The sequence below is a fragment of the Thalassophryne amazonica genome, chromosome 7 (genome assembly GCF_902500255.1).
Source record: "Thalassophryne amazonica chromosome 7, fThaAma1.1, whole genome shotgun sequence".
Taxonomy (NCBI): domain Eukaryota; kingdom Metazoa; phylum Chordata; class Actinopteri; order Batrachoidiformes; family Batrachoididae; genus Thalassophryne; species Thalassophryne amazonica.
In genome coordinates, this window is record NC_047109.1 from 55,929,812 (window position 1) to 55,946,760 (window position 16,949).

Consider the following 16,949-nt stretch of genomic DNA (forward strand, 5'->3'; position numbering starts at 1 on the left):
TGTGAGCTCTGATACTCTGTGATTAAGTGTTAATGTTTCCATTGCAGTTATTATGAGGCCAGAAGGGGAAATAGAAATGTATGGCATCGGTGACTGTGTGTGAGATATCTTGGAAAAAAATATATCACCAAATTTCAACTGGAGATCCCAAATGATTGTATCTCTGATGAGTTCAAATTTGAGCATGATGAGGTTTGACCAGGTCACTCTAATGACCACCCACTCTATTGATCAGGGTGTTCTTTCTTGTGTTGATGATGACTTGAACAAAGGTGATCACATTTTCACCAAGTTCGAAATGGACATCCCAAATAAGTATGAGCTCGGATGAGCTGACGATGTACCACTTTATCTACCAAGGTGATAAAACCTATACTAAGCTAATTAAATGTAGGTTTCCAATTACCGGGAGGACGGGAAGAAGATTTATCATTTCTAACTGAGAAAAATTAAGGTTACGCAGAGGAGAAACCTAAGTGGTTTCCTACATCAAAATCCACCCATAATTCCGTGCAAGTCTTAGGTTAAGCAGAAAAAGCTATTAATAACTGCATTAAAGGTGCACTCATATATCTATGTTAAGCTGCATTTACACATAATGACGGCAAGTATACATTCTTGGCCGCTGATCACGAATGTGATGATTCATTGCAGAGGCATCAGGTGTCCTCAGGAACTGCTGCAACCTGTTACCATGCGTTGCTGGAGAACACCATTACGCACAGTCAAGAATAATGTTCCGCAATGTTGTGCACTATCGTGCGTAACAAACAGCGCATCGCTAAGTTCTGTCACGTTGTCAATGAGGCGAATTGTCTCCACACACTCCCATATTCATCCAACCGTCACTTGCTGAACAATTCAGATCGCTCCAGTTTGTGCCTCAAAATCTAGATTAATCCACAGCAGAAGAACTTTGTGACTGCATGCTTAGTTGGGCTCTGTGCCGTGGAGTGGCGCAGAGAGGAGGAGGAGACGGACAGAGCCAGATGTCTGGCTTCACGCGCCTCTCATCTTGCGCATTTTCCCAAAGATCAGGTACAGCATCAGCAGCAGATGGAACACCTGATGAGCATTGTTCTGAAACGTTTAGCTGACTTGGTGTCACTGTCCTTCTTCAGCATACTGCAGCAATGAAACTGAATGTGGTGCAGCAGGGTTTAATTGTGTGCACGTCAGAGAAGAATGCTGTCACGCTCTATTAAGGATCATCACTAATCAAGACGGATCAACACGCTCAGTTGTGACCTCCATGACATGAGGCGAAATGAGGGTGGTGTGTGACATTCGTGGAAGATTTTTTGACAGCCAAAAACATGTTTCACAAAAATCACGCACCAACACGCACTATTAAGAAACCTATTCAGATGCGTTAAGTCACGTTAAGAATGTCAGGAATGTGCCAAGAATGACGCAAATATGACATTCATAACGCGTCTTGCTTATGTGTAAACGCAGAATTAAAAGAAATCTATGCATTTTCTAAACTGACCGGATGTGAAGAGGACGATGGACTTCAGGCATGAGTACTCGGCTGTGTCGACCTGCAGGGCCTTCAGCTTCTCCACCTGCTCCTGGAAGACTCGGATGTGGTCCATGAAGGCCACCACACGCTCTGCTGACATCGGTGATGCGTGCAAGCCAGCCGCTGCCAACAGCGGTGCCACGTGAAGCGGCATGGAACATTGAGCGGCATTCAGGACAAAAAGTTCACTCCATGACATACGAAGCAGTGCCACCTAAGACACAAGTAAAATGGAACAATTATTACAGCAAGAAAACCACTTTCACTCAAGTTTATCAAAGGAAAATCTCAAAATAGAGCATCAGATTTCCATGACATGATGTGGAGACATTTTTGACATTTTAGCAATAATTTAGTTTTTAACTTGCTTTTAACTCGTTATGTTTATACCTTAAAATGTGCCTGTATTAAAGACTGGAGACCCCACTTACACCTGAAAGACCACAGAGCTCACATACACATTAATTTCAAGTGTGAAATGATGAAAGATAAATATAATTTTAATTGCTTGGAAAAAATTTACAATTGCAAATGTATGTTTTGCTAAAAAGGCCACATGGAAACCAGTCAGTGTGCACATATGACAGGCTGCACTTCCTTTTTAAGAGGAACACATCAGATTGTAGTTTTCAAAGCACATAAATTGTACATAATGTGGAAGATAAAATCTATTTTCAATATAAACAAAAATATAGGGGAGATTTTACAGTTTAAATGCCTCCCAGAACAATAAATAAACTTAAGGGCCCCTTCACACATAGCACAAATAAGTATGAATCAAGACGAATCACAGCAAAACAGCCCGAATGAGTGAACCACGAAAACATCGAGCCAACGTCGGGAGGGACACATGGTCGGACAGGCATGACCGATCCCACTGTGACGGTTTTGTGCACGCGTGCGCACGAAACACAGTGTGAACAGCTGGAACATGTTGCATACACCATACACCATATCATTTTTTCCACATTTTGTTTTGTTACAGCCTTATTCCAAAATGGATGAAATTCATTTTTCTCTCAAAATTCTACAAACAATACCCCATAATGATAATGTGAAAAAAGTTTTTTTTTTTAAGATTGTTTTTTTTTTTTCAAATTTATTAAAAATAAAAAAAAAACTAAGACATCGCATGTGCATAAGTATTCACAGCCTTTCCCATGAGGCTCAAAACTAAGCTCAGGTGCATCCTGTTTCCACTGATCATCCTTGAGATGTTTCTACAGCTTAATTGGAGTCCACCTGGGTTAAATTCAGTTGATTGGACATGACGTGGAAAGACACAAACCTGTCTACATATAAGGGCCCATAGCTGACAGTGTATGTCAGAACACAAACCAAGCATGAAGTCAAAGGAATTGTCTGTAGACCTCTGAGACAAGATTGTCTCGAGGCACAAATCTGGGGAAGGGTACAGAAACATTTCTGTTGCTTTGAAGGTCCCAGTGAGCACAGTGGCCTCCATTATCTGTAAATGGAAGAAGTTCAGATTCACCAAGACTCTTCCTCGAGCTGGCCGCCCGTCTAAACTGAGCAATCGGGGAGAAGGGCCTTAGTCAGGGAGGTGACCAAGAACCCAATGGTCACTCTGTCAGAGCTCCAGCATTCCTCTTTGGAGAAAGGAGAACCTTCCAGAAAGACAACCATGCAGCAATCCACCAATCTCCTCCTGAAGGACTCTCAGACCATGAGAAAATTCTCTGGTCTGATGAGACAAAAATTGAACTCTTTGACGTGAACGCCAGGCGTCATGTTTGGAGGAAACCAGGCACCATCCCTACAGTGAAGCACGGTGGAGGCAGCATCATGCTGTGGAGATGTTTTTATTATTATTATTATTATTATTATTATTATTATTATTATTATTTTAAGGAGAAAATGAATTTACTCCATTTTGGAATAAGACTGTAACATAACAAAATGTGGAAAAAGTGAAGCGCTGTGAATACTTTCCGGATCCACCGTATACACATATTTATGTTGTATGTATAATGCTGTGAGACAGTTTGTGCACTCTTGAACTTTACATATTTGAATTTTTGCCACTCACCTGATCCATGAGCTGCAGATCAGGGAAGAAAGGGATGTTCTTGGCCCACTCAACAGCGCTGAACAGCAGCCTGGCTGCCAGCTCGCAGATGTTCTCAATACCCATCAGATTATTTCCCTGCATGCACTGGGCACCATAACGTGATGTGGGGTAGGGCTCGGCACGCAGCAATAGAGAAATGAAACCAGATAGGTAGGGTTGGCTGCTGTATGGGTCATTGCCATTGGTCAGGTACTGTCCCGGGCTGCTCTGTGAGTTTGATGTGCGTCCTCGTTGTACAGCTGGTAGAACAAAAGACAAATACAGTTCAACAATTTCAGCATAGAATTCAGAACTGGAACAATGATGAGAGTTTCTGTAAACAACTGATAAACACATTTTCACAAAACGTAGATGTGTTTTTGATCAGAAATCATTAAAGGCAATATATTTTGGAAAATATTTTTCTCTGTCTTTCATAGTTAAACATTTTTGGTGCCACAGTTTCATACTTAACACCAGCAGTTTGTGATGAGTACAGTTCTCGCACAAAAGTGTTTGTGTGACAGAGGCTGGCAGTAGTCACTGTGCAAGAGTAGTCAGTAAACCTCACTCCCCGACAGCTAATAGGACTCTCTGGTCACAGGGCAAGAGCACGGGTTTTGGCCTTCTGATCAGAGTGTCTGCCTCCCACGCCAGAGATTGTGAGGAATCAACACAATGCAGAAGAGAGAAGAGTTCAAGCTGCTATATTTGCTAACAGTAACTATGTGGTTTTATTACCTCCGCCAAGGAGGTTATGTTTTCGGTCGCGTTTGTTTCTTTGTCTGTCTGTCAGCAGGATAACTCAAAAAGTTTTGAATGGATTTTGATGAAATTTTGTAGAGTGGTTGGAAATGACAAGAGGAACAAGTGATTAAATTTTAGTGGTGATCCGGATCACGAGCCGGATCACGATGCTAATGCGTTAGCATGTCTATGGCATTTTCAATGTTAAAAGTTAGCATTAAGCAGTTGCAGCTGTCATCACGTCCAGGTGCATTTGTTTTCAAATTGTAATATTTCTTAAATTTATTTTTGTTTATATATTAATAATCTAATGATTATTATATACAATTTTAGAGAAACAGACAAAAAGAAATAGATCACTGTGCCAAGGAGGGAATCTCTTTAGGGTCAGTGACCCTATGGCCTTGTTTAGAGAAGTGTTTCATAAATGTTAAAAAATTAATATATTTGCAGTTTAGTTGAATAATAAATTGAATGTTGTCTCTTATTTGTTTTTGTCTATAAGCACATGCAATATCAATATCAGTGCTCAGATGACAGTAGCTTCTGGGAAAGGTGCAAGTTGCAATAAACTGTGATGCCAAGCGCTAAGGATACATGCTATCCAGTCACAGCAGATGAAACTTTTTTTTACTACTGAGCAAACATCATTGTTAGACTTTTTTAGGTTCAATGATTCCACGGCATGTAGATGTTATGGCGTCAGTGACCCCATGGCCTTGACAGAGTTTTGCACTCCCTGAGTGCTTCTAGTTATTATTATTATTATTATAATTAGTAGTAGTAGTAGTAGTAGTACTGTTTTGAAGTAAAACACAGAAAGGTTTGGGGAACAGTAGAATTCAGGATGTTTGTACAACTGTTAAGTTATGCTGGATTTGTGGCCACCTAATGGGATATTTGGTGGCAACAACATTTTGTGGCCAAGGGCTATCAAGGGTGCTGAATACTGAACCTTGCATTACTTGGTGGTACTGCTTAACCTTGTATGGAAACTGCATTATATATAGCACTTTTACATTTGAATCAGAAGCTCAAGGTGGTACACAGTGATGCCTCACACAAACACAGAAGTCAGTGTGATGCCATGCAAGACACTCATTTGCTCACCGGGCGCAACTGGAGGGTTAAGGACCTTGCCCAAGGGCTCTTAGCAAGTTTCCCGCACGGCAGGGGTTTGATCTGATGATACTCTGGTCTCAAGCTCAGCACTTAACCACTAGACCATTGCTTCCACTATTATCTTATATGGTTTATCTACAAAATAAAAGTTTGTGAAACCTTTTTAAATGACCTTTTTTTTTAACATTTCAAGGTGGTGTGTTTGAGCTTTGGCAGAGATATTCACTATGACGAAAACCATTCTTGTGTGTGTGTGTGTGTGTGTGTGTGTGTGTGTGTGTGTGTGTGTGTGTGTGTGTGTGTGTGTGTGTGTGTGTGTGTGTGTGTGTGTGTGTGTGTGTGTGTGTGTGTGTGTGTGTGAATTTTAGCCCACTTGACCTATGTTGACACAATAAAATTCTTGTCTTTAGTTTGTTAACACTTCTAGGATGTAACAAGGTTGGTCTGAATCCAAATGGCCTCTGCCCTGGTTACATGAAAAGAAAAATGCAACCCAAAGGTCTGCAGGATAAAGAGAAAAGAGATAAAGATGTGAAAAAGGGAGATATTTGTCATGTCAAACAGATGTAAGAGGTTTGTCTTCACAATGGCACTGAAGGTGCTAAATTGTAGCAGCACGATTCAGGCTCCTAAATGAGACAAATCTTTGCAATGGGTAAAAGAAAAGTAGGCGGTCCAAAACCATTCTAAAGTGTACTGCTGCAGTCCATCAGTAAGGATGAGCAGCAGCTGGTAAACACGATACATATTTGTTCCATTCAACGAACTTTCACCTCATAAAAAGTTGTTCCATTGAAAGAATGAAAAAAAATTCATTATTTGTTTTATATAACGCCTAAAATAGATCCTTGTCATTTGATATATTTTATTAATTTATAAACAACAGAAAAGGGACTTACATTTTGGTGTGTATCACTGGTGCTTTGACATTAAGAGTCCAACACAACCTTTAAATAGGAGACCAGTGCACCCACAAATGCAAACACAAACCAGTGGCAAATGGCTCAGCTTGAGGCACAAAGGGCACAGAGAGGCCAGCATATGAGCCCAACCTCACATGCTGAGCGAAAATGATGCAGCGAGGGCTGAAAGACCCATTTTAAAACACGTGTTCCGTCAGCCCCAACATGCAGGGGGCAATAAAAAAGCAAGAGGGGCCATGTGTGAGGAGATGAATGAGGCAGGGGTGTGAAACACTGAAATAAGGTGGTGAAGGTGAGAGCGAGGAACAATAAGTTGAGAAAAGGGAGATTGAGGGTAGGGGGAAAAGTGACAAGATGGAATGACAAGAGGAAAAGTGAGAAAAACATGCAGTGTTCAGTATGTTTGATGAGATGAGACGTCAGATAAAGAGACCGGGGTTTACATGAAAAGACAAGTGGAGCTCAGAGGTGGAAAGAGCAAGACGGAGGGCGTAAAATCCTTTTCAACTCGCCATCACCTGTCACCTGTGATGGAGCAGTTGTGTCCATCTGAAAAAGAAGAGGTCAAATCACTCAAGAGCCTAATAAAAATGCCTTTAATTCTCAGCTGCCTGCAGCAGAGAACAAAATGCCTCTGCACAAAAGGTGTTGACCTCAAAATATTAGTTTTCCCTGTGAACTTGCATCAACCTGCGCTCACGGAAAAAAATGTGGTCTCCTTCGGCAAACATCACGGTCTCGCCAGCCTGAGCACTGGAGGAGTTTTGCCTGTCACACAGACGGTATTACACAATGGGACATTCCTCGTCCCACACACACACACACACACACACACACACACACAGTGAAAAAGGCCAGTCGGTTCTTAAGGGAACAAAGTATGAATCAGCCTTTGATAAAGCAAAGAAACTAAAACACCTCACTGAGCAACATCAAGTGTTGGCCAAATAACAAAAATGGATAAGCACATTGCTGTCACAGTGACTGTGATGCAGGTTTGTAAAATTCTGTCAATCATATTTCAGAGTAAAGGGACATCGGATAACCTCAACCCTGTCAAAACTGCAAAATTTTAGAAGGTGTTCATACAGATTTTTTTTCAATGTGCTAGTGTTTGTTTTAAAAATTAAAATTACAAGGTGATTCTGTAATATTCCCTATGGAAGCCCGTTTGTGCCACTTGAAAAAAAGTTTTTTTGATTAATTGCGAGATAGTATCTCGCAATTCTGACTTCTTATCTCGCAATTCTGAGTTACTATCTTGCAATTCTGAGATACTTTACGTTACGAAATGCATTGCCCCCTACATGGTCATTCCATTCAATCATTGAAAGCTATTTTCGGTGTGGTTTCACAAACAGTGAGATTCGGACGCTATTACATGAGGAGGAAGACATTGAAATAAGCCTCCGAACTTTACAAAGAACTTTGGCAAGGAACCATCTCTGGTGCAGGCGAAATAAAACGGATGTTGTCGAGGTGACGGAGTTCATCCATCAGCAGCTACCAGAGGTGTCAAGTAACGAAGTACAAATACTTCGTTACTGTACTTAAGTACACTTTTTAGGTATCTATACTTTACTCCTTTACTTATTTTTCTGCCTACTTCTGACTTCTACTCATTACATTTTCACACAAGTATCTGTACTTTCTATTCCTTGCATTTTTAAAACAAACAGCCTCGTTACTCTTGGCTTCAGTTTGTTTTATATATATATATATATATATATATATATATATATATATATATATATATATATATATATATATATATATATATATATATATATTTCACATCATGTGCGCCTGTAATCAACTTTTCTGCAGCACGGCTTTGCTTTGAACTGTGAACCAATCGAAGCAGTGGTTCGCAGATTAAAGCAATGCTTCGACCTATTGCTTCATTTATTCTTTCTTTCTTTCGCTTAATTGTCCCCCGCTAAAACCTTAAAGAGCATACTTCTGTGAGTATTATTTATCTTTTCTATGTTAAACAGACCTGTTATGGTCTTCTGAAACAGTTGATAGATGTATTTTATAACTTAAAAACGGGAGCGCCGCTAACACGTTAGCATATCTATGGCATTTTCAATGTTAAAAGTTAGCATTAAGCAATTGCAGCTCTCATCACGTTCGGGTGCATTTGTTTTCAAATTGTAATATTTCTTAAATTTATTTTTGTTTATATATTAATAATTTAATGATTATTATATACAATTTTAGAGAAAGAGGCAAAAAGAACCCGAATAGAAACACAAGAGAAAATAAAATATAAAAGCAACTAACAATGAACATACATAAATAAATACATACATAAATAAATAAGTGTTTCCTGTGAACACCTAGTGACTCTTACACCTCCACTTCATCCCTGTCTTATTTAATGACAATTTGTTTCGGTCAAACCATATTTTCAATGTGTTAATTTCTTCAGTGATTTCCTCCAGAACTATCTGCCAAACTAGAAAACAGCTGCATCCTTGTAAGAGCAGAATACTACTGGAATGAATTTGAATAAGGAAAGTTGTGTTTTTTTTTTGTTTGTTTGTTTTTTTTTTCCTTCACTAAATGGATGCTGCACTCACTGCAGTTTATTGTCTGGAATAGTCCCAGATTGCATTTCAGAGCTTCTAGAATTGAAACATTTTTGTGCAGGTGGTGTTGGGGGTAATTTTGGGTTTGGGGTCTTGGGCCACATGTAGAACGAATCAGTTTTTAAATTAAGCTTTCAATTCATATAGTGGCATCTACCTTTTTTTTTTTTTTTTTTAAAGGTACTTTATACTTTTATACTTTAAGTAGGTTGTGGAGCACATACCTTTTCACTTTTACTTGAGTAAAGAGGTCAAGTTGATACTTCAACTTTTACCAGAGTGTTTTTAAACTGCAGTATCTATACTTCTACTTAAGTAACAAATGTGTGTACTTTTGACACCATTGGCAGCTACAGATGTCGGGTCAACAACACGGCTACAGATGGATGCACCAGAAGTGCTGGATGGCTGGCATAACCACGGACAGAGAAAATCCGTCTGTTGTTAAGACTCATGGATAGTGGTGGCGTAGATTTACGAGCAAGGCATCGCTTGAGACGTGTTGTGCCGGATTCAGCACCCCTGCCGTGAAAAGCACCCCCTTCGCGGGAACGTGCATTTGAACCTCGTCGCCTTTAAACTCACATTTAACAGCACAGATACACAGTTTGCGCAACAAAAATGTACACAGATCAATATGATCCTTATTCTATCTCACGTTGTCTCCAGATATGTGGGAGTGAACAGAATATGTTCATATTTACGAGCACTAATTGGCTGCTTTTGTTTAGTCGGAACGAAGCGTCTCTATTTTCATGTTTATTTCATGACCTTTCATCACACGATGGTGTTTGTTTTAGTGTTTATTTGTTAAAATGATTTTAATTTTATTCGTTGATTGACGTTATGAATGAATATGCAGCTTGAATCATTGTGGAACGTTTGAGGACCCTGTTGAAATTAGCGTCCATTCCTATTGTCAGTATATGTATTATGTCTGTATACAATATATTAATTTATTCAGAGTATCCTAATAATCATCAGAATTATTATTATTATTATTATTATTATTATAAAAATGTACACAAAACAATGGTTATCATTCCATGTAATTTAATTTCCAAGTACAGCACAAAAGTGAAAAGAATGTGTATTTTTGTAAGTGTGTGAAATATATTTTCTGTCCAACTATAGTTACTTAACTTATGGAAATAGATTTATTGGCAGGGAAGGGGAGAGCAGTGGCGGTTCTTCAATTAATTCCTCCCCTGGAGACCCCCTTTGAGCCCAACCCCCCCAAAAACCCACAACGTTTTGCACAAACAGCCATTTTTTATTATTTTTATATTATTATTACATTATATTATGCTTTATTAATCTGTCTTTCAGGGAGCAACAATTACCTCTTTATTAATGTGCATATTTGTCTCAACATTTAGCAAAATATGTAAATTGATATTTGTAAATATTCGGCTAATTGTGTAAATACTTTGCATTAAGTAATCTGACAAAGGTTTAAAGTGGAGATGACACTTCAAAAATTAGGGAAAAACTTATAAATAGCAAGATATACATACAGTATAGTAAGTTGAAAGTGTTTTTATTCATTATCACTGAAAAATAAAGTTTGTACAGCTTCTCAAAAGTGTGTTTATTGGAAAGCGCACTTGCAGCGCTCCTTCAGCGGTCACGTGATGCCGTGACATCACAGAATGGAGACTCCCGTCTTTGTCTGTTCGATTGACAACAGGAACAGATGGACCTCAGCATGGACAGTGACGAGATCAAGAACTTTTCTGAATCCTCTTCAAGTGTGGATTATTTCTGACTCGGATCCTGAGGATGTCGCAGCAGTGTTTAGACCCTACAGATTGGAGCCGTATTTTTCGGACGAACATTCTAACCAGGAGCATTCTGGCAGCGAAAATAATGCCCACGGTGTTTATGGCAGAGCCGAAGCAGAGGCAAGAGACGTGCCAATTCTGATGGATTTTGAAAGGCTGCAGAATATGGAATGGTAAGGTAGGCTTTGATTTTTGTTGCTGCTGTTTATAACACTCTAATTACTGTATAGTATTTTCGATTCGAGCGTCTGTTTACCGCCTTTGTTATTGTTCTGGAGCCGCGACAGTGTAGCTATTACTTGCGGACCACCGTCATTACCTTCGGGTTTTTGCCGTTTTCGAGTGCCTAGCATTGCATTCATCCGTGTTTAGTTAAGTTATTTTCACGAAAGAATAGGAAATAAATGGCAAAAGTTTCGAAAAAGATCGCCGAAAACAACAGTGAACGTGCCGGCACTGTGTTTACGTGCCGGCGCCGTGTTTACTACGTAAGTTCCTTGACCATTTCAAGATTATTGTGAACATATTATTTGGGGTTGACATTTTATGTGTTCCTGTGAGCGGTGAGAACATGGAGACGGTAGAGGAAACTGTCTGCTCTTGGGAGCAAATGCGGGTGTGCGAGCGGAGCGAGTGGCATCCTGACATTTCGTGCATCACACAACAGCGCGGCTTTCGATCAATCTGCCTGGACTTGAAAAGGCTAAAACCTTTCGCCCTTGTGTTTGTGCAATATGCTGCGACACGCTGGTCAGGCATATTGACAAACAAGTCCCTGAGAGCTGTGTTTAATCAAAGTTTCTGCCGCTAAAAAAAGTGTAAACAACGGCCGCCAGGCGCCCAAGCCGATACGGTCTACACGTAGTGACGTATTTTAGGCTTGTTGCTCAGCGGGAAGCTGGTCACGGGGCATGCACATTTTTCAGTGGCGGGACGTTCAAATGTTATATATAACGGGAGAACCGCGTACACGTTCCTAAAATGTTTAGGTTGACCGAATTATATAACCTTTGTTACATGTAATAAGACTATGTTGTCTTTAAGTGTCATATCCACTTTAAGTTTGACAGAAATGTGACACTCTCGTGTTTTCCTTTTTTTTCCCAGAGTATTTGGTCTTCTGTGGGAAAAAAGAAAATTTAAACTGAAATGTTACCATAATTCCCATGTCAATGAAATCAAATGTGATTATTTTTCTCTATTAAATGAACCAGTTAATTATGAAGATAAGCCTAATTTTAAATATCATTATTTTTATTATTAGTAGTATTATTACTATTTTGTCAGTGTCTTTGGCCTCCTCTGTCAAATTGACCATGGATTTTAGCATCCTTAAAGTATACGAGATCTATTAGAAAAGTATCCGACCTTATTATTTTTTTTCAAAAACCATATGGATTTGAATCATGTGCGCTTGCATCAGCCAAGCTTGAACCTTCATGCGCATGCGTGAGTTTTTTCATGCCTGTCGGTTGCGTCATTCACCTGTGAGCCGGCTTTGAGTGAGGAGTGGTCCACCCCTCTCGTTGTTTTTTTTCATTGTTTAGGAATAACTCAGAGACTGCCGCTTTGCTTGATCAAATTTTTTTCAGAAACTGTGAGGGACATGTCCTGTGAGGCTTCATCACGGCGTTGCTTTGCGCCATGCGGCACCACCGCGACATGCAGAATTCCTCCGCACGTCTGTCTCAATGTGCCGAAAAAGTGCTGATGTCCACGTCTTTTCACAATTCCTGTGCTAGTCAGATGACATCCCGGATAAAACACAGCGTCCAGTTTGGAAATGAATGGCACATTCCACTATTAACAAGAGTTTTTGTCATGGAAAGAGGAGAGGAGGCTTCGTGCGTCGCGGTGGTGCTGCTGACGCACGTCTGAGCCGTCCTTAAAGCGACAGTAACACTCCGTAATCTCTTTGAAGCCCATAAAATTTTCACCAAAAACCATCTGAATTTCTCGAATGGTGTCCACTTTGATGTCCCTCACAGTTTCTGAAAAAATTTTGATCAAGCAAAGTGGCAGTCTCTGAGCCATTCCTAAACAATGAAAAAAACGACGAGAGGGGTGGACCACTACTCTCTCAAAGCCTGCTCACAGGCGAATGACGCAACCGACAGGTGTGAAAAAACTCACGCATGCGCACGAAGGTTCAAGCTTGGCTGACGCAATCACACGTGATTCAAATCCATATGGTTTTTAAAAAAATAACAAGGTCGGATACTTTTCTAATAGACCTCGTATAAAACATAAAGAGTAGGTTTCATGGAGGATATTTTTAGAGGGGTGCATTTTACGGCAAGCCAGTCTGCCACGAAATGCACCCCCTCCTATCTCCCCCCTGGAAGGTGTCACATTGATGAAATTTGCTGTATCTGTCAGTATCTGTGCTATGAATGTACTCCTAAAAGCATTTCATGCTAAGACTAACAGAAGGATATTTTTATGGGGTGCATTTTACGGCAAGCCAGTCTGCCACGAAATGCACCCCCTCCTATCTCCCCCCTGGAAGGTGTCAAGTTGATGAAATTTGCTGTATCTATCAGTATCTGTGCTATGAATGTACTTAACCATGTGGTGATAATTTCACTCCAGGTGCAGTCAAAGAAATCACACCTGGTGTTGTGTACATTACAAGCATCCCCAAAATGGCAATTTTGTCCTTGTACCGCTGTAATTCAGCACCAGAAAGATGCCTGGTATGTTTAGTTACTCCACTATCATGATCAGACATGATGAGTTTATCTCAAAGCTTGTCTCACACTTTCCAGTACGTACATTGCTTCTCGTGTAAGTAATCCTTGAAGCCCTGCACGTGACCGACAACATGGTGATGGGGAGTGATCACGTGACTGCAAGGGGTCTAGACGTATGGATTCCATATAATAGGTGAGCACGGCACTACGTCACATCCGGTTAGCAACGTGACCCCAACGAATGGGATTTGTTGTCAGAAGCTCTGCTAGACAATGGGGGAGAGGTTCTGGGATGTGTACACAGTAAATGCCAGGCTGTCTACAGGGGTCATGAATAAAGTAACAATCCATGTCCTTGTTTACACAGATTGGCTGTGACATGTGTCAGAGGTGATACCACCATACCTGTGTACAGAAGCCTCCTTTGGATCAGGAGTACCTGTGCCCTGGGTGCAAGTGATGGTATCTCTTGTGTTCAAAAGTAGCACAGCATGTTTTGGAAACATTTAATCGATTGTTAGTGATTGTTAGTTTATCATTTTATTGATAACATATATAGATTATAATATTCTTTATACTGGGTTTATTGCAACTGCATTTTTTTTTTTTTTTTGGTTTTCATATAATGGCTTCAATACTTATTTTAATATTGTGTTTCTTATGTTTTCAGTGGTATTATAACAAGACAGTTTATTTAACCTTTTTATGTTATTGCTTAAATATTTATTTGAATATTGTATTTCTAATCATATGTACAGTGGTGTTATAATTACAAAATAGTTTATTTGTTAACTTTTTTATGTTGTTGCTTAAATATTTATTTTAATATTGTATTTCTAATCATATTTACAATGGTGTTATAATTACAAGATAGTTTATTTAACTTTTTTATGTTATTGCTTAAATATTTATTTTAATATTGTATTTCTAATCATTTACAGTGATTTTATAATTACAAGACAGTTTATTTGTTAACTTTTTCATATTATTGCTTAAATATTTATTTGAATATTGTATTTCTTATCATGTTTAAAGTGGTGTTATAATTACAAAACAGTTTAACTTTTTTATATTATTGCTTAAATGTTTTAATTTTATTGCATATCATGTTTAAAGTGGTGTTTCAAATAAAATAAACACTTTATACGTTTAGGTTTCTTAGGTAATTGCTCAAATATTTTAATATTGCAGTTGATATTGTGTGTGTGTGTGTGTGTGTGTGTGTGTGTGTGTGTGTGTGTGTGTGTGTGTGTGTGTGTGTGTGTGTGTGTGTGTGTGTGTGTGTGTGTGTGTGTGTGTGTGTGTGTGTGTGTGTGTGTGTGTGTGTGTGTGTGTGTGTGTGTGAGCCACTTCTGAAGACATGTAAGTTCGGTGAATTGGTGACTTAAATGACTGTACCCAGGTGTGTGTGTGTGTGTGTGTGAATGTGCTGGTTGTCTTTATGTGGTCCTCTGGTACACTGATATATAGAAAATGAATGAATATGATTGTGTTTGGAATGGCGTTTTTATACAATAAATACTTTATTACCTTAATTTCATTAAATTGCTGGAATTTATTTTAATGCTGTTATTGTGTTCTTTATGTTCTGGGTATGCATAGTGTTTCAATCACAATTAAGTTTATTTGCTTAAATTATATTGTTAAAATATTGATTTTAATATTGTTTTTTAATATCACAGTGTTGTAGTTTTTTAACTCAAAGTGTTTATATTCCTTATATAGTACAGTTAGTGAGTTTTTCTTTGTATTTGGCAAAATAAATAATTATAGCTAATTGTAGCAAATTTGTTTCACTAATTAGGGAAAATATCATTCAGATTACACTGAGTGGGAAATGGCACAAAATTTGGGGGGTATTTTTGGAGTATATTCATAATGCACATACTAATAGGTAATAGATAATAATAATAATAATAATAATAATAATAATAATAATAATAATAATAATAATAATAATAATAATAATAATAATCAATCAATCAATCAATCAATTTTTTATATAGCGCCAAATCACAACAAACAGTTGCCCCAAGGCGCTTTATATTGTAAGGCAAGGCCATACAATAATTATGTAAAACCCCAACGGTCAAAACGACCCCCTGTGAGCAAGCACTTGGCTATAGTGGGAAGGAAAAACTCCCTTTTAACAGGAAGAAACCTCCAGCAGAACCAGGCTCAGGGAGGGGCAGTCTTCTGCTGGGACTGGTTGGGGCTGAGGGAGAGAACCAGGAAAAAGACATGCTGTGGAGGGGAGCAGAGATCAATCACTAATGATTAAATGCAGAGTGGTGCATACAGAGCAAAAAGAGAAAGAAACAGTGCATCATGGGAACCCCCCAGCAGTCTACGTCTATAGCAGCATAACTAAGGGATGGTTCAGGGTCACCTGATCCAGCCCTAACTATAAGCTTTAGCAAAAAGGAAAGTTTTAAGCCTAATCTTAAAAGTAGAGAGGGTGTCTGTCTCCCTGATCTGAATTGGGAGCTGGTTCCACAGGAGAGGAGCCTGAAAGCTGAAGGCTCTGCCTCCCATTTTACTCTTACAAACCCTAGGAACTACAAGTAAGCCTGCAGTCTGAGAGCGAAACGCTCTATTGGGGTGATATGGTACTACGAGGTCCCTAAGATAAGATGGGACCTGATTATTCAAAACCTTATAAGTAAGAAGAAGAATTTTAAATTATATTCTAGAATTAACAGGAAGCCAATGAAGAGAGGCCAATATGGGTGAGATATGCTCTCTCCTTCTAGTCCCCGTCAGTACTCTAGCTGCAGCATTTTGAATTAACTGAAGGCTTTTTAGGGAACTTTTAGGACAACCTGATAATAATGAATTACAATAGTCCAGCCTAGAGGAAATAAATGCATGAATTAGTTTTTCAGCATCACTCTGAGACAAGACCTTTCTGATTTTAGAGATATTGCGTAAATGCAAAAAAGCAGTCCTACATATTTGTTTAATATGTAGGACTGTATATAATAATAATAATAATAATAATAATAATAATAATAATAATAATAATGCCGCAAATTTCAAGAGGGCTCCAGCACTTTTGGCTTGGAACCATAATTATATATAATAAAACTGCAATACATATAGAAAATTAAACAGTTTACTATAGGAGTATTCATTTATGGGCAGCATGTGGATTTGTGGTTACGACTGTTACCTCACAGCCAGAAGGCTGTGGGATTGATTCCCAAATGTGCAATAATCATGCTGTCTAATCACCATCTTGATATGCTACACCTGTGAGGTGGGATGGATGATCTTGGCAAAGGACAAGTGCTCACTAACAGATTTGTGAACAATATTTGATAGAAATGGGTCTTTTGTGCATATATAAAATGTTTTAAATGATAAGTTCAGTTCATGAAAACAGAGCAAAAACAAAAGTGTTGCATTTATATTTGTGTTCAGTGTATGCAGAAAATATATCTAACACACACTTTGAAAAATACACGTTCTTTTCACTTTTGTGTTGTGT

The 16,949-nt window shown here is 38.8% G+C and overlaps 1 protein-coding gene across 1 annotated transcript in view; it reads right to left on the bottom strand.

Moving 5' to 3' along the window:
- The window catches only part of nr2f5 (nuclear receptor subfamily 2, group F, member 5), an 87,402-nt gene that overhangs the window by 26,410 nt on the left and 44,043 nt on the right, over positions 1 to 16,949 (bottom strand). Inside the window, exons 2-3 of the mRNA XM_034174239.1 lie at positions 3,576 to 3,856; positions 1,493 to 1,739 (exon numbers count right to left, since the gene is read on the bottom strand). Coding sequence (XP_034030130.1) covers positions 1,493 to 1,739; positions 3,576 to 3,856 — 528 coding nt within the window. The remainder of the gene's footprint in view (positions 1 to 1,492; positions 1,740 to 3,575; positions 3,857 to 16,949) is intronic.